This window comes from Oncorhynchus kisutch, linkage group LG6 (assembly GCF_002021735.2).
Source record: "Oncorhynchus kisutch isolate 150728-3 linkage group LG6, Okis_V2, whole genome shotgun sequence".
In the NCBI taxonomy this organism is placed as follows: Eukaryota; Metazoa; Chordata; class Actinopteri; order Salmoniformes; family Salmonidae; genus Oncorhynchus; species Oncorhynchus kisutch.
The window spans coordinates 84,296,456-84,323,223 of NC_034179.2; the positions used below are offsets into that span (position 1 = coordinate 84,296,456).

Below are 26,768 nucleotides of genomic sequence, written 5' to 3' on the forward strand. Positions count from 1 at the left end.
ACTAGATGAAGTGAACCTGAAACAGGCGGGCCAAGAGGTGGATTCTCCTTCGTCATCATAACATCGGCCAATGGGATTGAGTCGGTAATTCGATGAGGAGCTAATGGCTGAGTTCACAGAGAAAGGACGATACTATTTGGGCGGTGCTGTTGGGGTGTCGTCGCAATGCAATAACATTCAATATGGAGTACATAGTACTGTGATTCTTATATTTCGGCAACTACAAATAGATAAGTATCCATTAACTGTCTAGTCATTCCATAATTTAGTGAATCTGTTTCGGAATTCTTTAGAGCGCGTAGGCTATGTATTTGATGTTCATAAATTGATGCATTGTTACATGAGAACCGTTGTTCTAATAGCAATTTGGTGCGGTGACAGTTAAACTGTTGTAACATTTAGATACGTATTAATGTAGCAATATTTCAAATGATAAATGTTATCCTTGCAACGAACTCAACAGCGTGTGGTGGCGATTCTAATTTGTATACAAGCCTGGTAGTGGCTAAAGCGCTATTGAACGTTTTGAAGAATACTCGGTTACTAGGTGAAAGGTTAGGGACATCGCTCTCAAATAGTTCCTCGTCGGGTCGTGTATGATCATAGGTAAGAGACCAGGCCTACGCTCTGTAGGCAACGCTGCATTATATGATAACATTTTTGCACAGTGCACTTTAACTAGCCTGCCTAAAATAACAAATAAATCACGGTTCAAACACCAACTATACAGTATGTAATCCTATAAGCCATGCTATAAGGTCGAGGCTACCTCGCATTTAATTTTAATTCATCACAAATATTTACATTTTCACTGTTGAAATTAGTCAAGTTAGGTAGTCATTTACAGTCAAGTTAGTCATTTTTATAAGAGAGACTGGTCCAAAAGCACTCTTACCTCTATCCTCCACTGCCACGTGTAGTACACCCTCTATCCTTACCCCTCTGCCATTACATTTTAACACCATGCTGTAGGCCTGTCTCGCTCACTTATCCCACCCTTATAACCCTTTGAAACTCCTCTCCACTGCTAGGATGCGCAATGCAGTGAGTGCCTCTTTGTCCCTGGGATCGCTGGGTCTGCTGCGTCTCTTCGGGGTCCCCTGGTCCTGGAGCTTAGCAGCAGGCTTCGGGGTCTTTCTGGGCACAGGTGGTTGGAAGTACCTCTACATCGTAGTCCGTACTGCCAAAAGAGACCTAAAGTGGGTGCCTTTAATTTGTTAAGAATATGTAGTGTGCTTGCGTCAACTTCTACTACCATAAAAAACACATTTAGACTGCTGAAGCAGGCACATACATTTTCTTCAGGAAATGTACCTTTTTACTAGTTAGTCATCATCACTATAGGTAATGGTAAAATAGTGACATTCTCTCCCTAATCTCCCTTTCTGTACTCCTTCCAGTGGCCTTTACGTGTTGTTACGAGTCAAGATAGCCTTGTGGCACCACCTACGGCGCAACAGCAATATCCCCTCCATCTTTGCCCAGACAGTGAATCAGCACCCAAATAAACCCGCCCTCATCTACGATGCCACAGGAGAGACGTGGACCTTCACCCAGCTGGACCTGCTGTCTAACGCTGTGGCCCAATGGGCTCTGGCACAGGGCTGGGCCCCGGGGGATGTGGTGGCCCTCTTCATGGAGAGCCGGCCCTTGCAGGTGGCCCTCTGGCTGGGCCTGGCCAAGGTGGGGGTGGAGGCAGCACTCATCAACTTCAACCTGCGGAGGGACGCTCTCCTGCACTGTGTTGGAGTGTCTGTGTCCAGAGGGATCGTTTTCGGAGCCGAGCTGGCTGGTGGTAGGTGGGATTTGGAAATGTGGGGTTTGGGGTAGAGGTCGACCGATTAATTGGAATGGCCAATTAATTAGGGCTGTTTTCATAACAATCAGTAATTGGCATTTTTGGACATGATCATGGCTGATTAAATTGCACTCCACGAGGAGACTGCGTTGCAGGCTGACTACTGTTATGCAAGTGCAGCAAGGAGCCAAGGTAAGGTGCTAGCTAGCATTAACCGTATATTAGAAAAAACAATCAATCTTAACATAATCACTAGTTAACTACACATGGTTGATGATATTACTAGTTTATCTAGCTTGTCCTGTGATGCATATAATCGATGCAGTGCCTGTTAATTTATCATTGAATCACAGCCTACTTCGCCAAACGGGTGATTTAACAATCGCATTCGCGAAAAAAGCACTGTAGTTGCACCAATGTGTACCTAACCATAAACACCAGGCCTTTCTTAAACTCAATGCACAAGTATATATTTTTAAACCTGCATATTTAGTTACTATTGCTTGCTAACATGAATATGTTTTAACTAGGGAAATTGTGTTACTTCTCTTGCGTTCTGTGCAACAGAGTCAGGGTATATGCAGCAGTTTGGGCCGCCTGGCTCGTAACAGGAATATTTAGACTTGGATGCCACCCGTTAGATAAAATACGGAACGGTTCTGTATTTCACTGAAAGAATAAACGTTTTATTTTCTAAATGATAGTTTCCGGATTTGACCATATTCATTTTCCTAAGGCTCTTATTTCTGTGTGTTATTATGTTATTATTAAGTCTATGATCTGCTGATCAAGGATCGGGTCACTCCTCTTACTCATTATGATTTAAAATGCAAAACTGGTCCTAAATCAGTCAATGCAGGTTTCTTCTTGCAAGCATTCCAAAGATAATTTCCAATATTCTGATGGCCTGTTGCAATATTCCAATTCTGTCTCTGTACATCTGGGTGGGTCACCTGTCTGGCAACAGTCTTGCGTCTGCTTCTCCAGACATCTAACTATCATTATAAAGCGTTCCAACAATTTTTTTTCCTGCTGGTCTGTTGCAATATTCCATCTCAGAATTCTGTCTGTTGATTCTGTCCGGGTGGGTCGACATTCTGTCTGGCAGCAGTGTTCCGTCTGCTTATGTCAGTATTCTGTCTTGCTTTCTGTTTGTCTGGGTCATGTCTGGGTCAACAGTGATGTTCTGTCTGCTCATTTGTTTTGTTGCACTTTTATTGTCAACATTCTATGCATAATGCATCAGTACACAATCTTTCTTGTAATTATGATTTGTCTCTTCCCTTGACCAGGTAGTTAATCGATAACTACCTTTCAATTCTGTATTCACTCCCAGTGAAAGTCCCCTAATGAAATATCCTGTGGCTCACTCCTCTACTCTCTGTCTTCTCTCCGTCTTCTATCCCTCTCTCTCTCAACTCTTCTATCCCTCTACCTCTTCTATCCCTCTACTCTCCCTATTCCTCTTCTATCCCTCTCTCTCCTGTAATCTTTCTCCCCCTTTCTCTCTGCCTCATCTCTCTGCCTCTTTCCTCTATTTCTCGCACTCCTATCTCTCCCTCCTCTCTTTCTTTGTCTCCTCAGCCATGTTGGAGGTGAGCTCATCCCTGAGCCCGTCGATGGTGCGGTTTTGTACAGGAGAGCTCAGTGTAGACTGTCTTGCCTCCCTGTCTGCCCAGAATCTGGACTATATCCTGGCCTCGGCCCCTACACTGCCCCCTCCTCCCTGCATCCCACCCAAGAGCTTCAATGGTGAGTGTCCTCCTTCCCCTCACATCTTATTCTTCATCCAGTCTCCTATAACTTACAGATACCTGTGGCTGGACACTTATTTTGAAGCATTTCAGAATGTAATATTGTGTATAACACCATAATACTACACACTACTATGCTCTCTTGCTGCCAAGGTAACATATACCTCACAATCTCTGGCCAGTCTCCAACAAGATCAAATGTATCTCGCCATATGTAAAACAGTTTAGCTAGAGTCCACAACTATCAGCTAATACCCATCTCACATTGACAGCTTAGTAGGTCAGAGCTGATGGGTAAAATGTGGCCACAAGAAAAAAATGGATCTGTATGCATGGAGTGTTTTCCACATGAATATTCCACTCTCAACCTCACTTTTTCAAGTGAAATAAAACAGTTCAGTCACTTTTCCTTGTCACTCACTGTCTCGCTCAGACAAAGAGCTGTAATTACCAAGACTAAATTGGAAGCTCTTTCCCTAAGATGATTGATCTATCCCAATTTCCTGGTGATTTTGTATTCTACTCAGTCCTGGTTATTTTTTGGTATGCGTGTTACAGATTCAGTCTAGGGCAGATTTGGCTTTGATTGACAGCTCCAGGTGTCAGCTGAGCTTTGAGTAAATAATGTGTTGTTGGTATGAACTTATCTCCAGGGCAAATTAACTTCTCCTCACATGGAATTGGCTGAGGGTATGTATTTGATTTATTCCGGTTCTAGCGTACCTGATTTAACCTGTCAACTAATCATCAAGCCCTTGATTAGATATATCAGGCCTCCTGAGTGGCGCAGCGGTCTAAGGCACTGCAATGCTAGCGTCCCACCTGGCCAACATCCAGTGAGATTGCAGAGAGCCAAATTCAAATACAGAAATACTCATTATAAAAACTCAGAAAAGATACAACTATTTTACATAGGTTTAAAGATTAACTTCTTGTGAATCCAACCACTGTCAGATTTCAAAAATGCTTTACGGCGAAAGCATACTTTACAAGTATTTGAGAACATAGCCCAGCAGACAAATCATTACAAATAGTAACCAGCCAAGTAGAAGAGTTACACAAGTCAGAAATGGAGAGAAAATTAATCACTTACCTTTGATGATCTTCATATGTTTGCACTCAGAAGACATTCATTTATACAATAAATGTTCCTTTTGTTCGATAAAGTCTCTCTTTATATCTGAAAACCTCAGTTTGTTTGCATTTTCTTCATTAATCCACAGGCTCAAACGCAGTCACAACAGGCAGACAAAAAAAATCCAAATTGTCAAACGATGTTTATATTCAATCCTCAGGTTGTTTTTAGCCTAAATAATCGATAATATTTCAACCGGACAATAATGTTGTCAATATAAAAGGTTAACAAGAAAGGCACTCTCTCGGTCGCACACATGAAAAAGCTCTGTGGCACGGCAGGGTCCACTCATTGACTGCTCTTAATCCCTCATTTTTCAGAATACAAGCCTGAAACAATTTCTAAAGACTGTTGACATCTAGGCATAGGAACTGCAATTTGAGTCCTGAGTCAATGGATACTGTAATGACATTGAATAGAAAAATACAACAACAACAAAAAAAATCTTACTTCCTGAATGGATTTTTCTCAGGTTTTTGCCTGCCAAATCAGTTCTGTTATGCTCACAGGCATTATTTTTTTTCAGTTTTGGAAACTTTAGAGTGTTGTCTATCCAAATCTACTAATTTTAGGCCTGAGTAGAAGGCAGTTTAATTTGGGCATGCTTTTCATCCAAAATTCCAAATGCTGCCCCCTACCCTAGAGAAGTTAACTTGGGTCAAACGTTTCAGGTAGCCTTCCACAAGCTTCCCACATTAAGTTGTTCCCATTCCCCTTGACAGAGCTGGTGTAACTGAGTCAGGTTTGTAGGCCTCCTTACTCGCACACGCTTTTTCAGTTCTGCCCACAAATTTTCTAAAGGATTGAGGGCTTTGTGATGGCCACTCCAATACCTTGACTTTGTTTTCCTTAAGCCATTTTGCCACAACTTTGGAAGTATGCTTGGGGTCATTGTCCATTTGGAAGACCCATTTGCGACCAAGCTTTACTTCATGACTGATGTCTTGAGATGTTGCTTCAATATATCCACATAATTTTCCTACCTCATGATGCCATCAATTTTGTGAAGTGCACCAGTCCCTCCTGCAGAAAAGCACCCCCACAACATGATGCTGCCACCCCCGTGCTTCACGGTTGGGATGGTGTTCTTCGGGTTGCAAGCCTCCCGCTTTTTCCTCCAAACATAACGATGGTCATTATGGCCCAAAAATTATATATTTGTTTCGTCAGACCAGAGGACAGACCAGAGGCTTTTTTATGGCGGTTTTAGAGCAGTGGCTTCTTCCTTGCTGAGCGGCCTTTCAGGTTATGTTGATGTAGGACTCGTTTTACAGTGGATACAGTGGATATCCAGCATCTTCACAAGGTCCTTTGCTGTTGTTCTGGGATTGATTTGCACTTTTCGCACCAATGTACGTTCATCTCTAGGAGACAGAATGCATCTTTTTCCTGAGCGGTACGCCGGCTGCATGGTCCCATGATGTTTATACTTGCGTACTATTGTTTGTACAGATGAACGTGGTACCTTCAGGTGTTTGGAAATTGCTCCCAAGGATGAACCAGACTTGTGTGGAGGTCTACAAAAAAAAATCTGATTCCTTGGCTGATTTATTTTTATTTTTCCCATGATGTCAAGCAAAGAGGCACTGAGTTTGAAGGTAGGCCTTGAAATACATCCACAGGTACACCTCCAATTGACTCAAGTTATGTCAGTTAGCCCATCAGTTAGCCCATCAGAAGCTTCTAAAGCCATGACATAATTTTCTGGAATTTTCCAAGCTGTTTAAAGACACAGTCAACTTTAGTGTATGTAAACTTCTGACCCACTGAAATAGTGATACAATGAAATAATTTGACTGTAAACAATTGTTTAAAAAATGACTTGTCATGCAGAAAGTAGATGTCCTAACGGACTTGCCAAAACAATAGTTTGTTAACAAGAAATTTGTGGAGTGGTTGAAAACGAGTTTTAATGACTCCAACCTAAGTGTATGTAAACTTCCGACTTCAACTGTATATATTTATTTATTTTTATCAGGTGTGCTAGAACGGGAATAGATTGAATAAGTGGACCAGGCTGGGAGTACTCGAGGAGAAGTTTGGGGAACTTTCTTTAGGGTATTGCTTATTCAGTCTCAGGTGTATCAGTGGGCAGCCCCGTCAGTCAATTGGCCACCCCGGAGAGTATTATGGAGATGCCAGGATTTTGCTAAATATCTGGGGTCTCTGTGCTCTCATTTAGGACAGTGTGAGTGGGGGTCCGCATCTTGGTTTGCATGGGTACCAGTTACCACTTGTCTCTCTGTGGTTGTGAGTATCAGTCTCACTGTTGTAAATAGAATGTGTTGTTTCAGTCATGTTATTTAACCTTCCCTTCCTCTCTTCATCCTCCCCTGCTTCCCTCTTCCCTCCCTTCCTTTTATCCTTCCTCCACCCTCCCATTCCCCCCCTCTCCTTCTCTTCACCCTCTCCTTCACCCTTTCCTCTCTCCATCCTCCCCCACAACCACCAACCCCAACAGATCGTCTGTTCTATATATACACCTCAGGCACCACAGGACTCCCGAAAGCTGCCATAGTGGTGCACAGTCGGTGAGTCTCTCAGTCTCAGCATCCTAATATCCAGCAGCGAGACACTTGTCTGGTGTATTTCTGCGTATGGTAATTCCCAATGCTATAGCATAGCTTAGCACCCACTGCATTCATGTATTTGATTATTGAATCCTTTTTGTGTTGTTCTATCTTCAGGTATTACCGTATCGCTGCTTTTGGCTACCATGCTTTCCGCATGCGCCAGGATGACATCATCTACGACTGCCTTCCCCTCTACCACTCTGCAGGTGTGTGTGTCTTCTCTTCATCCATCTCTCCATATTTTGTTTCTGTCCCATCACCTTCTACTGTCTTTTAGGAGTCATTTGGTTTGGTCTGACAGTGTGGTCCTGATTCTCCTCCTCAACCTGTCAACCTCACTGGCTGTCCAATGTTCCTCTCCTTTACAGGTAATATCATGGGTGTAGGCCAGTGTCTCATCAATGGACTCACTGTGGTGGTGAAGAAGAAATTCTCAGCCAGTCGCTTCTGGGAAGATTGCATCAAGCACAACTGCACTGTAAGTAGAAAAAAGCTTATGTATCCTTTTCTATGAGCATAGGAAGAACATCTGACTCTTGAGTGGTCGATGTGCAGCTATAAGATTTTTGATTGAAACCCGCATTGAATTTAAATCTGATGTCTACGCTGTTCCCCATCCGTCCACTAGGTGGTGCAGTACATAGGGGAGATCTGTCGCTACCTGCTGTCCCAGCCGGTGCGGCCATCTGAGAAGGGTCACCGGGTTCGCCTGGCGGTGGGGAATGGGCTGCGCCCTAGTGTCTGGGAGGCCTTCACCGAGCGCTTTGGGGTGGCCCAGGTTGGGGAGTTCTACGGAGCCACTGAATGCAACTGTAGCATCGCCAACATGGACGGCAAGGTAGGGGTCATGGGTAATGTTGTCAACTGCCTTAATCAACAAGTATGTAAATAATAGAGAGCAATATATTTTTGCTTTTATAGAGCCACAATACAATGCTGTGTACCTCAATGATCTATTCTTGGGCCATTATTATTTCTTTTTTACATAACATTTACATAAAAGGCTCTTCCTGTGGTATCAAATACTTTTTATGTCTTCTCCACTGGCAAGGTGGGAGCTTGTGGGTTCAACAGCCGCATCCTGCCCAATGTGTACCCAATCTGCCTCATGAAAGTGGATGAGGAGACCACAGAGCTGGTGAGGGACAGGCACGGCCTGTGTGTGCCCTGCCGTCCTGGTAAGTAAATGGGCACCGATATCGAAAGTCTACATTTTTAGACACGATATCGATAAATATAGGACTTTTACAAAACCAACTGTGTGAATGTTAACCTGGGTAAATGTAAAGCATGTTGTGAAAAATGTATGTAAAAAGGGATTCATAACTAGACTTGGATAGATTGACCTCTCCATGTACGACTCCTCTCTTCAGGGGAGCCAGGGCTGCTGGTGGGAAGGATCAACCAACAGGATCCGCTACGGAGGTTTGATGGCTACGCCAACCAGGATGCCACTAGGAAGAAGATTGCCAACAACGTCTTCAAGAAAAATGACACGGCATATCTGTCAGGTAAACCCACAGGCTCTTGTGTGATTAAACAATAATTGTCGATTTAATGTTTATTTCGATTATCATACTTGGAATTAATGCTATTATATCAGTCATGATCTTTTTATTATTTTTACCACAATGTGATTTGTCATCAAGTCACCTCTCTGCCTCCTCCCAGGGGATGTGTTGGTGATGGATGAGCTAGGCTACATGTACTTCCGGGACCGCAGTGGAGACACGTTCCGCTGGAGAGGAGAGAACGTCTCCACCACCGAGGTGGAGGGAACACTGAGTGGTCTGCTGGGCCAGGCCGATGTGGCTGTGTATGGGGTATCTGTACCAGGTGAGATGAAGTTCACATTATGTGCACCATGTTACATGTATGATAGTGACAGGAGTTGAAACCAGGAGTTACTCTCCACTTAAAGGCCCAGTGCAGTCAAAATTCTGTTTTTCCTGTGTTTTGTATCATTGTACAGCTGATCATTGTACAGCTGATGAAACAAACTCTGTAAAAGTGTTAACAAAATTGACCAGTGCTATTTCCTGATAGTTGCTGGTTGAAAATATAATCTACACAGAAACTTCTAATCAGCAGGTTTTGCATGGGTGGAGTTTCGGCTTGCCTGGTGACATCACCAGGTGGTAATTCTAGTTAATCGACCAATAAGAGTTCCAAACCTCTCTGCCAGTAACAGCTAGTTTTCATTTGTCTCCTCTACACTCAAACCACTCCCAGGCAAAATTCTTGCTTGAGAAATAGTTTTTTGCTATAAAAAAAAAAGAGAAGCAATTTGTTTATTTCTTCAAATTTTAATGGAAAAATATCACTATTGTTATTAATTGTTACCCAGAAATGATTTGATATTGATGTAAGAACAGCTGAATTGGGCCTTTTAAATGTTGATTTGACAGCATTGTCCCTGTTAAATAAATGTTAAAATCGACCGGTCTACAGGGAGGTTGAGTGATTAGGAAGACTTGTCTTTGGCCCTTTGCAGCATGGTGTTGTGAAAAGCCTGGCGTGTTGTTTGTCTCCCCGTAGATGTGGAAGGGAAGGCAGGGATGGCTGCCATTGCAGACCCAACAGGGACATTTGACTGTGATGCGTTCCTGCGAGAGGTCCAACAGGCCCTGCCCCCTTACGCCCGTCCCGTGTTCCTACGCATCTCCCCACAAGTAGACACCACAGGTGAGTGGACTGGACACAAGGCTAATTCTAATGTGAAATATCCATCAATTGTATTTTTTTATAAGGCCTTGCAGGAAGCGTCTAATGCTCATTCCAAGAAATAATCAAATATATGAATGACCTATTTTCTTTGTTTCCCTCCTCCTAGGTACCTTTAAAATCCAGAAGACCCGGTTGCAGAGGGAGGGATACGATCCGCGCTTATCAACCGACCAGATCTACTTTTTGAACTCCAGAGCAGGGCGTTATGAGGCTGTGAATGAGGAGCTACACAGTGCTATAGTGGAGGGTAGAATGGCTCTTTGAGATGATGGACTATTTTAAGCTGGGTTTACACAACACGTTTATGAGACTGCTTTGAGCCACAGCTTGTTGTAGCTACGTTAAATCTAATCACATAACTGTTTTTGCGAGACACGGTGGTATGGACAATCCTCACGACCAAGTGAGGAATCTTGTAGTGTGTGAGCCCGGTCTGTGCCACATGGTCTACTGTGTGAGCCCGGTCTGTGCCACATGGTCTACTGTGTGAGCCCTGTCTGTGCCACATGGTTTAGTGTGTGAGCCCTGTCTGTGCCACATGGTTTAGTGTGTGAGCCCTGTCTGTGCCACATGGTTTAGTTTGTGAGCCCTGTCTGTGCCACATGGTTTAGTTTGTGAGCCCTGTCTGTGCCACATGGTTTAGTGTGTGAGACCTGTCTGTGCCACATGGTTTAGTGTGTGAGACCTGTCTGTGCCACATGGTTTAGTGTGTGAGCCCTGTCTGTGCCACATGGTTTAGTGTGTGAGACCTGTCTGTGCCACATGGTTTAGTGTGTGAGACCTGTCTGTGCCACATGGTTTAGTGTGTGAGCCCTGTCTGTGCCACATGGTTTAGTTTGTGAGCCCTGTCTGTGCCACATGGTTTAGTGTGTGAGACCTGTCTGTGCCACATGGTTTAGTGTGTGAGACCTGTCTGTGCCACATGGTTTAGTGTGTGAGCCCTGTCTGTGCCACATGGTTTAGTGTGTGAGCCCTGTCTGTGCCACATGGTTTAGTGTGTGAGCCCTGTCTGTGCCACATGGTTTAGTGTGTGAGCCCTGTCTGTGCCACATGGTTTAGTGTGTGAGCCCTGTCTGTGCCACATGGTTTAGTGTGGCACCACTACGTTGGCAAGACAACAAAATACTACAGGAAAGACGGTCGTTTAGTGCGAGAGCCTCAGCCATGTTTGGATCATGAAAGTCATGTAGTGCACACCGGCTTTAGGAAAGTGACTGTCAAGGTGTCAGATACTGGAGACTGATATGCTGGAGTGGAAAAGCCTGATCATGCCTTTATAATGCATTGTAAGACTTGTCATAAGCATGCATGACCCCATATAATGTCTTATCAACTCATAATGATCCTGTCTAAACATCCAGCAATTTTTTGTCAGTTGATATTTTCATACGTTGTGAAAAATAACATTGTATTATAAAGGCTCATCTGTGCTTAGAACACGTTATAAAGCAGTACACCTGCAGGCTTTAAGTAGTGTTATTGCTGAAGTCTCCATGTATTAGTGTTGCTCCCTGGATCTAGTCTAGATCAGGGGACTGAAGGGCTACTGATCAATCAGGGAAACCTTAGTACTGTTACAAAACCATGTTTTAACACTGTATCAATAACGTCCAAGGACAAGGTTGGATGAGGGCTTTTCCCCCCTTTTGTATTTCTTCATTTGTGTTGTTTCTTAGTTTAGCCAAATGAAAACGTTCAAGCCTTCAACACTACAATGTACATAGAGCAGAGCAAGTTTTCACATGAAACCAGGATGTCTGTTTGTTACAATGAGAGTGTAAAGGAAATGAGAGCTGGGACTGAATATACCACAGTCGTTGAGATACCAGTCTCTTGAAGATTGTGTTCCAGGCTATTTGCTCCCAACCTTGTAATAGTAGTGTGCCACCATGTAAAGAACAAAATACTGAACAGATTTTTAGCAATACTTGAGTGTCCATGTTGGATGAGGTGTTGCTACCTGTGTGTTAGTAGTATGATAGACCATGCCACAGCTGAACATGCCTCTTATTCCCAACACTAACTGTAGGAGTTTTGATTGCGAGATTACATTTTTTTAATGTAAAACTTAACCCAATTACGTAACATGTTTGAAGTAATGGATGATATGCACTGACTGACCACTCCGGTTCACACACATTGATATTATGTGCCTTGTGGGAACCCTGTGGAAGCCCTGTGTGTCCTGGAACTATTGGGGTTTTATGCTTAACCTGACTAGGGAACTCCAATACATAAGAACATTATTTAAACAATATCTTCAAAATCTGTCAATTAGTCAGCGATCATGGTTGCCCTATTATTATGTAATAAAGCAATTTCTCAGAGTAATATTGTAGATAGAATTGATTGTGAACATTATTCTAGGTCTCCTCTGTTTAGGTGTAACTCAATATAAAGGTTTGTAAAAGACACCAGTGTTGTAAGGGCTCTGGCATTCTAGGACACACTTGTACCTTTTTAGGGCTGATAACTAGTTTCAGGTCTACCTATTTCAAGACTTGCTACCTTTCAAGTCAACATGTACACTGACTGTCCAAAACAATAGGAACACCTACTCTTTCCATGACATACACTGACTGTGCAAAACAATAGGAACACCTACTCTTTCCATGACATACACTGACTGTCCAAAACAATAGGAACACCTACTCTTTCCATGACATACACTGACTGTCCAAAACAATAGGAACACCTACTCTTTCCATGACATACACTGACTGGCCAAAACAATAGGAACACCTACTCTTTCCATGACATACACTGACTGTCCAAAACAATAGGAACACCTACTCTTTCCATGACATACACTGACTGGCCAAAACAATAGGAACACCTACTCTTTCCATGACATACACTGACTGTCCAAAACAATAGGAACACCTACTCTTTCCATGACATACACTGACTGTCCAAAACAATAGGAACACCTACTCTTTCCATGACATACACTGACTGGCCAAAACAATAGGAACACCTACTCTTTCCATGACATACACTGACTGTCCAAAACAATAGGAACACCTACTCTTTCCATGACATACACTGACCAGGTGAAAGCTATGATGCCTTATTTAAATCACTTGTTAAATCTACTTCAATCAGTGTAGATGAAGGGGAAGAGATGGGTTAAAGAAAGACTTTTATGCCTTGAAACAAATGTGTATATGTGCTATTCAGAGAGTGAATGGGTAATATAAATGGAGTATGGTAGTAGATGCCAGTGGCACCGGTTTGAGTGTGTTTAGAACTGCAACGCTGCTGGGTGATTCACGCTAAACAGTTTCCTATCTATGTCAAGAATGATCCATCACCCAAAGGATATCCAGCCAACCTGACAGAGCTGTGGGAAGCATTGGAGTCAACATGAGCCAGCATCCCCGTGGAATGTGTTCGACACCCTGTAGAGTCCATGCCCTGACGAATTGAGGCTGTTCTGAGGACAAAAGGGGTGCAACTCAATATTAGGAAGTTGTTCCTAATGTTTGGTATACTCAGTGTATGTCATCTGTAGACACATAATACTCACAAACATAAGACCATTACATGCTTTATTCCAGACTGTCCCAAGTGATCAGCCTTCATCATTTAGGACTAGGTAGTAAACTCAACTGGATCTGTAAGTAATTGAGCCTCCACTGCTTGTTAGTAATGAACCCCCATGGAGCCCTCTAGAGCACCACAGCAGCAGACAGCCTGACGGGCAGCAGTCTCAGTGGGTGTTCCTTACAGGCAGTGCAGAAGTAAGGAAACACCCGGGGTGAGATGAGGTCTGTAAACGTATAGAGGGGCGTCCTCTCCCGGGGGTCAAAGAAGGTCACCTTGCCCCTGTCCATGTCCAACACCACCCTGATGACCTGTGGCTCCTTCCTCATCATGGTCAAGGGCGCCCACGGTGCCGTGCACGCCTTGTGCTCGCCGTTGCGGAAGCGTATAGTCCAGAAGCCCTCGGCTGGCGTCAGCACGTGCTTGCCCTTCCTGTTGATGGACTCGCTGGCCACACCTACCACCCAGTATGTGTTAGCCTTTACCTCTACCTCCCAGCTGTGGCGGCCAGAGCAGAACCCCTCAGAGCCCAGTAACTCAGCACTGATGTCAAACCTCTCGGGGTTGTTTGGGAGCTTGAAGACCTGGGAGCAGCACTGGACCACAGTCAGATCCTCAGACAGGATGAAGCAGCTAGCGGCTGTGTTGGGGTCCAGAGTCACAGGAGCTGGGGAGAGAGGGGAAGATTTGAGCCTCAAATGGAAGACAGAGATGATAGAAAGAGCAGAACTGAGATTAAATTAAATAACTTTATTTCCTGTGAGGAAACAGTACAGTCACTTCTACCGACTCATATTTGATTAATACTCACTATATTGAATGATGCTCTTCATCTTGTCCCAGATGTTGAACTTTACAGAACCCAGGTGCTTTGCCACATCAATCAGAGTTCCAGGAATCATCTTTGGATCCAGTGGCATATGCCAGGTTCTGGAATGACGACATTCAGTGATGAATCAAATCCTGTCTATTATACCAGCGAAAATATATCTTCTTTTACCATGAAATTGATGTATGATTGATTGTATCATATTTATTGCTATTTTGTGTCAAAGTAAAGTTCATTTTAACATGATGATCTGTTTTTATTAAAGGTAGACTCAGTGAAATGACATTGCCATGAGCAGCACCGCAGATATTGCGATGAGCGAGATGCAACTTTCACACAGTCATACACAGTATCTATATGTGCATGAGTTCGCTTCATGCTGCTAGAGCGTGGTAGGTACCAAAACAGCTAAGAAGTATAGCCTCGCTCTTCAACGCTCTTAGTTGTTGTATGCTGTTTACTTTGTGCACCTGCTTCATATCGCTGAGTCTACCTTTAAAAGCTCTATTCAATCAGTTACTCTTAAGCCGACATCCGCCTAGCTGTTGATTTGACGGTGTTGGAGGTGGAACTGTGTTAGAGCTGTCAAATATACAAGCGGCTCCTGGCATTACACCTAAAGTGGACATTACTATTGGCTGCACGGAGTTGCCTTGTTTACAATTTTGAATACTGGAGTTTGAGATGTAATCTACACCTCAATTAGGCTGATACAAATCCTCATTATTTAGTTTTATGATTTTCTATTTGAGTGTCATTATTTCTATGTTGCCTAAACTTTCTCATTTTAAACTTTCGACGTGAGTGGGAGGGGTGTGGCTTTGTGACTATGAGCAAGAGCATCTGCTCACCATTTTGACAGCTCCAACACAGTTACACCTTCGATACCGCCAAAACATCAGTAATGCAGGTGTCGCCTATTACTGGTTAAAGATTGATCTGATTGATTCTAGGCCTATGTTAAGAAAATAATTGAATCTGGAAACACACATTAGCCTTAGATGTGTCTGCCACATTCACTAGCTAGATGACTGTTTTCAGTAGTATATTATGGGCACATGATAGTGAGGCAGTATGGATCTCTGTCTATTTTTGTATTTTGCTTCTGTTAGCTCATGACATCAACCCGTGGCTCAAATGAATGGCAATTCCTGACTCCACTTACCTCTTGATGATATCCTTGTAGTTCTGAAAAGCAAGAAAAATGTATCACTTTCAGATGGACAGCTACAATATTCCACATGCATGTTATGTTTCTATATTTTAGTCTTTATTTTGCTTTGGGAATTCCCTTTGTACTGTAAGTAGGGTTTAACTTCATACGGTGTATACCTGTAAGAATGGGATGTCCTGAGACCTCATCTCTTGCTCTACGGTTCTGATGGTGTTTGAGAGGGACGTCAGTTCGTTGGACATCTCCTCAATCTTCTCCTTAAGAAGCAGACTCTTCTGATCCTCCTCTGCCTTCAGAGCATTCAATCTGGCTGCCTCCTCATCTCTCAGGAACTGGCGAAGGGTTTCAAACTCATCCTTTATCTGCCTTTCAGTATGCTCAACCTGGTTCTGGAATTAGACATGTTTACACATGAAAGACCTGAAACCCTCAATGAACCCAGGTTATATTACTGATGATGGCTTCCATGAGCATTAGAAGATGTATTGATCCAGAAAGGACACCATCAAAATCTTTCTAAAGTGCTAGAAATACAAAACCCCACCTTGATGTGCTCTGCCGTTTGATCACAGACGACCATAGCCTTCTTGAACAGCTGCAGCTTCTCCTTCAATGGGGTCAATGCAGTCTTGAGTTCCTCCTGGAATGTAAAGGCAAGATATTTACGCTTTAACACATACTACAGGATCAGGCTGGCCATAAGCCAGACTGTCAACAGTGCAATGTGTTGCTTTCAACTGACAGGTACCTCTGCATCGCAGCCCCATCACAGAATTCAGCTGCAAGTGTAAAGGTTCTCAATACCTCCTTGACTGGAAGATCCAGATCAATTGATAGCTGGACCTAGCTAATGCCACGGCAACATTAACAGAGTCTGGATCATGTGACTAAGTGACAGCGAGGGTGGAGACAATGATGAAACAAAAGACTACACACAGATTCAGAAAGTCAACGTTCCAGAGCAATGTATAGAAAGTTTGGACATGGAGTTTTCTGCATTGAGGTACACTGAAGCTCATGATCCATGCTCTGTTGATGTTGTCTTTGAGAATTCAATTCTAACATTAAAATGTTTATTGTTCCTAGAACAGGGTCAAAGACAGCTGGTTGGCCAGGGGAGGAGGGGAACGTAGGGGGGTACACTTGAGAGACCTGGGATCTGATTTCATTCCTCCCAGGGGCCCAAGCATCGACCAACCCAACATATGAATGTATTAATAGAATGATCAACTTTTCCAAACCCCCCTGTTAACCATCCCACTGTGTCAAAGATGGTTTCTATAACACACACGTTTTTACAAAACAAAACTGTCAAACAAAAAACTAAAAAAGTAATACATTCCTTTTCATGATGAAAGAAGTGCTGCTGGTTTAGTAACTTGTGAAGGTTTTGAGCGTTATTTGACAATGCGGGCGGAAAAGGATGGCAGCTGGAGGTTAGATGAGACTGAACATACAGATGAAAGTTAGTTTCCCTCTGACAAGCAAAGTTAAGAGCGAGGGTATGGATGATGAGTGACACGTTCAGTGACAGTGACACTGACGGCACAGTGAAGACAACCAAGGTTGTGTTCGCCTACCTTACAGTCGTGTGCACCTTCCCCAATGGGGTAGAGCCTGTGCCCCTTGTGTACCGCCGACGTCTGGCACGCAACACAGATGGGCTGCAGATCGTCCAGACAGAAGAGTGAGAGCGTCTCTCCGTGTTCCTTACACCCCATAGGGTTATTCCTGCTGCTCATCTCCTTCCTGAAGGACTCGCAGGTCTTCTCCAGAATGGTGTTTACCACAATCTCATTCATGGAGGAACGTCTGCAGCATAGAGGGCAGAAGTGGCAGTCGTCCTCACTGTCCTGGGTACTCCAGCTGTCTTGAAGGCATGTTTTACAGAACCTGTGTCTGCAGGAGAGCACAACGGGCTGGTTGAAGATAATTCCACAGAGGGGGCAGGAGAGATTGTCTTCGCGGTGCCTGGACGTCATTCTGCCTGTCAGGTTTTTAAAACAGGGCTGGAGCAGCAGCAGGGTCAGATAAGGTTACTATGCTCCTCCCACCGCTGTTGCCAGGGTTCTCTGGGGTCTACCTCAGTTAAACTTTAATGCTTAAAGGAAATGAATATGTCCATAGGGCTTCCATCTGCTTGAGTAGTGGATATGCAAATAAACACCTCCCACTGCATGATAAATCACAGATATCCACCAGATATCTTTTAAGGTAGACCAGAGAGTGAGTGATAGTCCCATTTCATTGACGCAGTGTTCTGAGATCAGTGTTGTTGGAAAGAGTGGAGATTGGCACGTCAGAGTGATGATGCAAGGGGGTCTGCCTTATACAGCCAATAACATTTTGATGAGGGTGATGCAATAATCATTTGATCATTTAAAGTCACAAGACTGGTGGAGCCAGCGTATTCCAGAAGAATGATACGCTCCATCTGGGAACAAACACAATAACCAAGAAAAGATGGGAAGACGGTGGGTATTAATAGAAGGAGAGAATGTATTAGGTGGGAGGGAGGAGGGTAAGAAAATACCCCTCCACTGACCCCTGCAAAGTTTTCCACAGTCCAACTTAGCCTTGACTAAGTGCTGGGTCTAACATTTGACAAATCCCTGTCCTAAAAACAGCCCAGGGTCCACAATGTCTTAAAATACTAAATAATTTACTTTTTATTTTATTTTGTCCTAAATAAGTTAATTTAAGTCACTGTAAATGTCTAACCTGCATTTGTTGGTAACACTTTACCCAAAGCCTACAGGTATAATGCATTATGATGTGGTTGTAATGCATTTGTAAGACCTAGAATGTCTTAAAGGGATAGTTTGCTTTTTTAAAAGTTTAGCTCATTATCAAGCTAGGGTGTTGTTGTTTCTGAATGTTACTAAATAACCAACAAGCTCATTTAAAAACGGTTTGGTGGAAACAACAACACCCTGGGGAAGTTGAAAACAAGCCCAACTTTTAAAAAAGCAAACTATCCCTTTAATGTATTCATTTTGTTGTTCTGTCCAGCTTTCTGGTGCCTGATGCTCTCATTCAAATCAGAATCATGGGTTTTACAAGAGGAACATCAAAACAGCAACACTTTTGGGCACACTTAGGGACTATTTATTGGGGACGAAGTCATTAAAGTTTAGTGGCATTTAGCTGAATGTGCATTCTGGTTGCCGAAACTATTATTATAGTAACCTAATAGTTTGGGTAGTGGGAGTTAGCCCACAAGGATCAACTCCTGCACTGGGAATAGATTTAAACACTATATAGATTTGCTGTCGTAGCTTACCTTGCAGTACACCACTGCCTCAGCTATTGGGTACACTTTGTGATCCTTATGGTCAACCGACCAATGATAATCACAGATAGGCTGCAGGTCTGTGACACAGAAGATCTTCAGTTTGTCCCTATGTTCCTCACACGTTCTCTGAGGACCTCCAGGGTAGTCGATAATGCACAGAGGACATATTTCTGAACCCTGCTGCTCCCAGAACTCATCCAGACAGAGATTGCAGAAGCTACAGCCACAGGTATGACAGCTGAGAACCACGGGAACAGAGAAGACCTTTCTACATACAGCACAGGAGAGATCATCATCCTCCAGGAGAGTGGAAGCTTTGGCCTCCATTCTCCCACAGAGCTAGAGCTGGAATCCGGTATGCATCTATAATAGGCCGCAGTGGCTCAGATATGGTTACGCTGGCCTGTGAGCCTTCACCTCTCTGACATTTATTTTACTCCAAGCTTTGTAAATCAAGTGTGAACTTTATAGTGACATTGAATAGCAGCCCAAGTGAATATCTACAGTGCCTTGCAAAAGTATTCATCCCCCTTGGCGTTTTTCCTATTTTGTTGCATTACAAACTGTCATTTAAACAGATTTTTATTTGGATTTCATGTAATGGACATACACAAAATAGTCCAAATTGGTGAAGTGAAATGAAAAAAATGACTTGTTCTTAAAGAATCAAAAACGGAAAAGTGGTGCGTGCATATGTATTCTATGCTATGCATATGTATGCTATGAAGCCCCTAAATAAGATCTCGAAGCAACCAATTACCTTCAGAAGTCACATAATTAGCTAAATAAAGTCCACCTGTGTGCAATGTAAGTGTCACATGATCTCAGTATATATACACCTGTTATGACAGGCCCCAGAGTCTACAACACTACTAAGCATGGGGCACCACCAAGCAAGCGGCACCATGAAGACCAAGGAGCTCTCCAAACAGGTCAGGGACAAAGTTGTGAAGAAGTACAGATCAGGGTTCGGTTATAAAAAATTCACAGATCAGGCAAGGAGGGCAATAATCAGAGAGGCAACAAAGAGACCAAAGATAACCCTGAAGGAGCTGCAAAGCTCCACGGCGGAGATTGGAGTATCTGTCCATAGGACCACTTTAAGCCGTACACTCCACAGAGCTGGGCTTTACAGAAGAGTGGCCAGAATAAAGACTTTGTTTAAAGACAAAAATAAGCAAACACATTTGGTGTTCGCCAAAAGGCATGTGGGAGACTCCCCAAACATATGGAAGAAGCTACTCTGGTCAGAGTAGACTAAAATTGAGCTTTTTGGCCATCAAGGAAAACGCTATGTCTGGCTCAAACCCAACACCTCTCATCACCCTGAGAAAACCATCCCCAAAGTGAAGCATGGTGGTGGCAGCATCATACTGTGGGGGCGTTTTTCATCAGCAGGGACTGGGAAACTGGTCAAAATTGAAAGAATGATGACTGGTGCTAAATACAGGGAAATTCTTGTAGGAAACCTGTTTCTGTCTTCCAGAGATTTGAGACTGGGAAGGAGGTTCACCTTCCAGCAGGACAATGACCCTAAGCATACTGCTAAAGCAACACTTGAGTAGTATATGGGGAAACATTTAAATGTCTTGGAAGGGCCTAGTCAAAGCCCAGACCGCAATCCAATTTAGAATCTGTGGTATGACTTAAAGATTGCTGTAGACCAGCGGAACCCATCCAATTTGAAGGAGCTGGAACAGTTTTGCCTTGAAGAATTGGCAAAAACCCAAGTGGCAATATGTGCCAAGCTTATAGAGACATACCCCAAGAGACTTGCAGCTGTAATTGCTGCAAAAAATGGCTATACAAAGTATTCACCTTGGGGGGGGGGGGTGAGCGAGCCGTATGCACGTTCAAGTTTTCTGTTTTTTTTTTGTCTTATTTCTTGTTTGTTTCACAATAAAATATATTTTGCATCTTCAAAGTGGAAGGCATGCTGTGTAAATTAAAGGATACAAACCCCAGAAAAACCTATTTTAGGCTTAATTGTCTCAGGTCACCTTGACTCGCATGCCTAGTTGGGCTACTATCCGTGAGTCCAGCCTGCCCTCTGGTGGTCCTTCCACAATATATATATGTCACGACTTCCACCGAAGTCGGCTCCTCTCCTTGTTCGTGCGGCGTTCGACATCATCTGCTTTCTAGCCATCGTCGCTCCATTTTTCATGTATCCATTTGTTTTGTCTTGTTCCTTGCACACCTGGTTATCATTCCCCAATTACACTACATGATTTATTCCTCTGTTCCCCCTCATGTCTTTGTGGAAGATTGTTTGTGTGTTACGTGTTGTTGAACGCACTAGGCTTGTGTGCGTTTTTCCCGTGTTATTTTCACGAAGCCTGTTTTGTATACATTTTATGTGTTGTGACTGTTTTGCGCATTATACACTTTGCCATGTTGGCTGGAGTTTTTGTTGGATGCGGTTGCCTCCGTCTGTATATCTCTCCTGTCGAAATAGAGTGTGCGCCTGTTCACAATTCTCTGCTCTCCTGCACCTGACTTCAGCACAATTATGCACACGCCTGACAATATAAATGTGCAACATTTTCTAAAAACTTGTTTTTGCTATGTCATTATGAGCTATTCTGTGTAGATTGATGAGGCGGGAAAAACGATTTAATCCATTTTAGAATAAGGCTGTAACGTAACAAAATGTGGAAAAAGTCAAGGGGTCTGAATACTTTCCGAAGGCACTGTATGTACGGTATGTACATGGCTGGCAGGCCAGATATAGTTCCAGGAAGGGGAATTCCATACCAAAGCTTAGCATAATTGCCTCTTGTTGAACCCATAGCCTCTTCTTGAGCCCACAAACTGTTAGGTTCTACATAAATCTGTCCCAACAGCAGAGTCCCAACAGCAGTCCCAACACCTTACCACTGCTACACCTGGCTATCAGCTGAGCCTTGTCTGGCAGCTAAACATTTCATTGAGCCTCATTTACTGCCTTTTAAAAAAACATAGCTGATATGTCTGACTTGCTTAAACAAATGTGGTTTCTACTGACAATTGAGATGTACAAACTATGGCATAAGGGGACTACAAGCGGATAAGAGGCAATCCGTAATTTCGATTAAGACATTAATGAGAAAGCTAGGACAGACATAGTCAATATAACTATTTTTTAAATGTACAGTGACAGAATTCAGAACATGGGCTGTTCTTACAGTGTACTCCCTGTACAACAAGTCAGAACCATAGGGTAAATAAAGGGGACATATAAACCACAATGAAAGCTCTTCCAATATTCAATGATTACATTTCTCTAAAACAGGTTATGGGCTACATGTGTACCACCAAGTCAGAACAGTAGGCGAAATTAAGAGGGGAAAATGGACCAAATTATTAGGGTGAGGCACATGGGCTACTAACAGCTTACTACACAACATACACTTCATATTACTTTCTTAGATACAGTATACATATCTCCCTGTCATATTACATCATTTATGCAGCAGCATACAATACATTTTTGGACTCACCTTGTTGTGCTGTGCTCACTTGAACAGGAAGGTGGCGCAGGGGTCATTTGTGGGAAAATTTTGTCATCAAAGTCTGGCATTCTTTGGATTTATGGTGCTATCAAGACAACTGGGAACTCAGAAAAAAACAAGGTTGAATCATGAACGCATCAGTGATCTTCAGGTTGTAGCTCTAGAAAGAGGCCCGAGTTCCCAACTAACAATTCTGAGTTGGATGACCGTTCAAAACGTATTTTCCCAGTCGGAGCTTGTTTTTTCCCCAGAGTTTCCACTTGTCTTGAACTCACTGAAGTCAGATTTCTCAGTTCCGAGTTAACAGTTGTTTTGAGCGAGGCAGAAATCATGCTGGATTGACAGCATGGCCAATGTTGAATGTTTATCATTTTAAGCTTGGAAAATAGAACCTTAAACCCAGACTTGGGACCACACAGCCACTCCACTGAATAGCAGGCTAGTGATTGCTTTGCAATGCTTGCAGTTAGCCACTGATTCCTTCCAAATCACTTCCAAACCATTGTTGAATTTGTGATTTCCAACTTGATGTGTAGTGTTTATGTCCAATGTCCGATGAGTACCGATACGTTTTTAGCTATTATTTCTCTTCATATGACAAGGATAAAAAAGGATTTCCCTGTAGATTGTCGACTTGATTAATGATGATGACTGCTAGCTAAGCTTTTGAAAGTATGACGTTGACATGATCAGTCCATTCAAAGCTACTGTAGATATAACGTGATTTGACATTTTATCTGTGGCCAATGACCATGAGCCTTCTTGGATGGGCACTTTTAATGTAACTCTATGGCAGCACCCAAAGGGCTTAGAGTTGGCTGTGACGTAGTGTCCCCATGAGTGACAGAAAACGGAGCAAATTAAGGCGCAACTAGAGAACACTGCCAACCCCTATGCTCCGTATTTTCCGCTGGCTGCCCCACCACCACAGAAAGCACTGAGCTAGGCTGAAACACCACCACAGAAAGCACTGAGCTAGGCTGAAACACCACCACAGAAAGCACTGAGCTAGGCTGAAACACCTCCATTTTGGAGCTGCCTTACTCCAGAGAGCAAAAAATAGACCATGTTTGTATGCGGCTTTATTAAGTCAATGATTATTATTATTTCATTTTTTTTTTTTACATTGTTTACAAACTGATATGTGACACACATTAATACCAAAATAGGCAACCCCCGCCCAAAAAAGCAGCTTTTATTTTGCTAAAAATGTGGGGCTTAAAAGCACCACCTGAGCTGAATGGCAGGTCGCCACTGTTACTGACTGACAAAGCGTTTGTTTGTGATTGATCATTTGTTTGGTGACTAATGATTTGAGATCTGTGTGATTATTTCTTCATACAAAAGTCTATCATGTAGTATATGTAAAATGTCCAAAATGTCAGCCACCTGAAATTTGTCAGGGTAGCCTACAGAAGTAGAATCTTAATTTGAGCCAGTTTGCTACAGCAGGAAAATAATCCTGCAGCAACAAGAAATGTGAATAGTTATGTGGAGTATAATTAATGGACAAGTAAGACATTTTCAAACTTCAGAAGCCTTCTTAAACCAGGAAAGTTCTCCTGCAACCAGGTGATCAAATTAAGATCCTACATCTGTAGTACCTCTCAGCCATTTAAAAAAAACTTTGCAGTTCCTCATATAATCACTGTCAATGTGATAAAAGGACCCTGACTGAAGCTCAAAAACATAGTACAGTACACCGCTCCCATACTTTATTGTGTGGAGCAACAAGGTGTCAAGGTCAAAGCTAGCCTACTGTAGATAATCAAAGTGTTGTCATTCCACACAGTAACACTCATATGTTATTCTAGTCAATAAGTAGGTACTGTGTTTGGCAAAAATCTGAGATTTGTCAGTTGGAAATACAAACAGGTAAAAGGTTTTGTTTTCAACTTCGGAATCATAAAGCATGATGAGGCAGCCATATGGACATCCAAAAGTAATGTCTGTATAAATAAAGGTAGGGAAATCCATAGGGTACAAAGGTCGTTAATGTGCTATATTGCTTATCACCACTGTGGACGGGGATGTAGAATACAGGTGCCAGGTCAAGTTCACAACAAGCACCTTCTCAGTAGCACTTAGCCCTAAAAATTAAAGTCTGACATATTTGCTAGAAAAAAATCTCTGTATTATTGAAATATTGCATCAATTATCCACAAAGTATTCACAAAATTAACATAAAACAAACAAAAAGTCCTCACTGAGGAGCATAATTTGATTTTAAAAACGAAATGTTTCAAAGAAAAAAGCCCATAGGACAATATTAAAATCGAAATGTACTTGTAAACATTGTGCGATGGACAAGTGAAATGTCCTTATCGGGTTCAGTGCTGCCAAGCCTCTAACTTCTGGTGGACAAAATATATGGTTACCTCATGATGTCATAGTTGCAACATACAGTCATACTGTAGCTTACATCTGTTTAGATCGAAATGTGTCCTAACTCCTAAAATAGACAATTCATGGTCAGCCTACGTTTCTTTGTTTCATGTAGCAGCAGCTCTACTTCGCCCTCTCAGAAACGGTTTTATTGTTTGAACAGGGCTTCTCTTTAGGCGCGCACTGCCATTCAATGACGTTAATGGTTAACAGAAAGACAAAGGACGTCCGTTTCCATTAGATCACACAGTTTCTTTCCTCATTCACTGAAACACATAGTCATTTAATTTTATTTTAAGGAACATTATAGCCTACTGAATTGTGGATCAAAGTTGTGGGCTATTATTAAGCAAAAACAATAGCCTAGAATGAAGTTGGCCTATAAAACCTATAATCTATGCACATGTTTAATGAAAGTTAGGCCTATCCAATAACAAAATGTATCCCTAGGCTATAGCCTAAATGGCTTAATGACCGATTGGAAATATTAGGCTAACCTTGTGCGCATTGCGCATCATATGGCCGAGGTCTCTGTAGCTGTGTGCGGGACAGGTATGTCTGTGTCCACGGATGCAGACACCGTGTGCATGTCCTCATCAAGCGGCCCCATCGTCAATACGACAGGCGGGGGCTTCGGTTGCTGTGGGGCTTCCCTCATGTGCGTCGTAGACAGCCCGGTCCCTGCCCTTCTCGCGACCCCGCGGGGGGGGCCTCCATTCCGCCGCAGAGAGTTCCTGACACTGTTGGAGAGACGGTTGGATAACCGCCTCACCGCACCTGCGATGCCCCGCTCCTTCTTCAAGAGCCCGACGTCATCCTCCAGCTCCTCCGGGGGGACCTCGATGTTGCCCGTGTACCAGAACACCCACCAGACGAGGCTGAGGAAGATGATGATGGCCCCGGCGTAGATTAAAAAGTCATAGAAGAATATGTCCGCAAAAACACCGATCAAAAGAACAAGCAGCCCGAATATGTCGAAGGACACTGCCAACCAAAAGGCGCAGGAACAGCGACCTAGACCGCGATACGTTGGCTCCATGTCTCTAAATTGGCTTGGAGATAGACCTAACAAATACTTTGTTTAGACCACCTTTTATTTTCTAACTATCATTTGCGGTTGGTTTCCTGGTGGAATTCGGTGAATTCGGTTGGGGTAGAGTTTCAAACGGAGCCGTTTGTTTGAACAGGTAAGGTGAGACAGGTGAGGAAGCTCGCCCCTATTCAGGTTTTCCTGTGTCACAGCACAGGGCACAGCACAGAGAGGTGGGGCGTGGTAGCCGTAGACAGGTGAGGGAGGGCTGGGTAGACGGGATACTGGCATGACACCAGCCATATTAATACTGTAAAGGAGGTAGGACATGTGTGACATACATTGTAGAAAGGAGCCGTGATGGTTCTGATTTTCTAGATATCGGTCATCAGTCCAATATGCAGAGACGCGAAACATGGCACACTAATGTCTGTTCACCTGTGGAATGACATTCTGGACAACATTTGACTCATTACGTGTATCTCTCCCTCATTTCTAAAGAACATAATGGAAGAAATCTATTCACATCCAGATTGTTTCTATAAATTAATGACAGACACAAAAGCCTCTAAGGCTGTGTTTACACAGGCAGCCATATTCTGATCTTTTTTTCCACGAATTACTCGTTTGACCAATCTCATCAGATCTTTTCACAGATCCTTATCAGAGCTGATCTGATTGGCCAATTAGTGGGAAAAAGTATCTGATTTGGACTGTCTGTCTGCAGCCTTAGTATAATGTGATTACACCCAACCGCTCACCTGACTGCTAAATAATGGCATGTAGGCCTATTGCCACCTTGTGGTCTTTTGTACAGAAAAACATGTGCCCCCATACAATTTATTACTGTACATTGAAAATGAAAGACTTGTATATCAAATCTAATTTATTATTCATGACACAATTGCTGCATTATGTTGATAAATAAAATGACACATTTAGAAAGAAGATAAAGGGTACCTGAAGACTGGCTGCTCTCACAAGGTTGGAGATCACATGGAATCAGAGTAGCCTACATGAATGATTGA

General features: G+C 43.0%; 2 protein-coding genes across 4 annotated transcripts; one reads left to right on the forward strand and one right to left on the reverse strand.

The window, feature by feature from the left end:
- The first annotated feature begins 74 nt into the window (after window positions 1-74).
- Window positions 75-12,325, forward strand: LOC109893575 (long-chain fatty acid transport protein 1). Its single transcript, XM_020486846.2, has 13 exons — window positions 75-606; window positions 1,032-1,199; window positions 1,401-1,795; window positions 3,383-3,550; window positions 7,149-7,218; window positions 7,375-7,466; window positions 7,629-7,738; window positions 7,889-8,098; window positions 8,312-8,438; window positions 8,634-8,771; window positions 8,932-9,096; window positions 9,799-9,945; window positions 10,094-12,325. Exons 2-13 carry the CDS (start codon window positions 1,033-1,035, stop codon window positions 10,249-10,251), a joined length of 1,947 nt encoding a protein of 648 aa, XP_020342435.2. The 5' UTR covers window positions 75-606; window position 1,032; the 3' UTR covers window positions 10,252-12,325.
- On the reverse strand, window positions 11,610-25,320 carry LOC109893589 (zinc-binding protein A33-like). Of its 3 annotated transcripts, none has more exons than XM_031828045.1 (6): window positions 17,117-17,686; window positions 16,081-16,176; window positions 15,695-15,925; window positions 15,528-15,550; window positions 14,345-14,463; window positions 11,610-14,200 (listed from the first exon to the last, which is right to left on the reverse strand). In XM_031828045.1, exons 1-6 carry the CDS (start codon window positions 17,516-17,518, stop codon window positions 13,659-13,661), a joined length of 1,413 nt encoding a protein of 470 aa, XP_031683905.1. In that variant the 5' UTR covers window positions 17,519-17,686; the 3' UTR covers window positions 11,610-13,658. The 3 variants fall into 3 exon arrangements, with proteins under 3 accessions (XP_031683905.1, XP_031683906.1, XP_031683907.1); XM_031828046.1 differs by lacking the exon at window positions 17,117-17,686 and adding an exon at window positions 18,820-19,173 and having other exon boundaries at window positions 13,521-14,200; XM_031828047.1 differs by lacking the exon at window positions 17,117-17,686 and adding an exon at window positions 25,208-25,320 and having other exon boundaries at window positions 13,522-14,200.
- Between the last annotated feature and the right edge of the window lie 1,448 nt (window positions 25,321-26,768).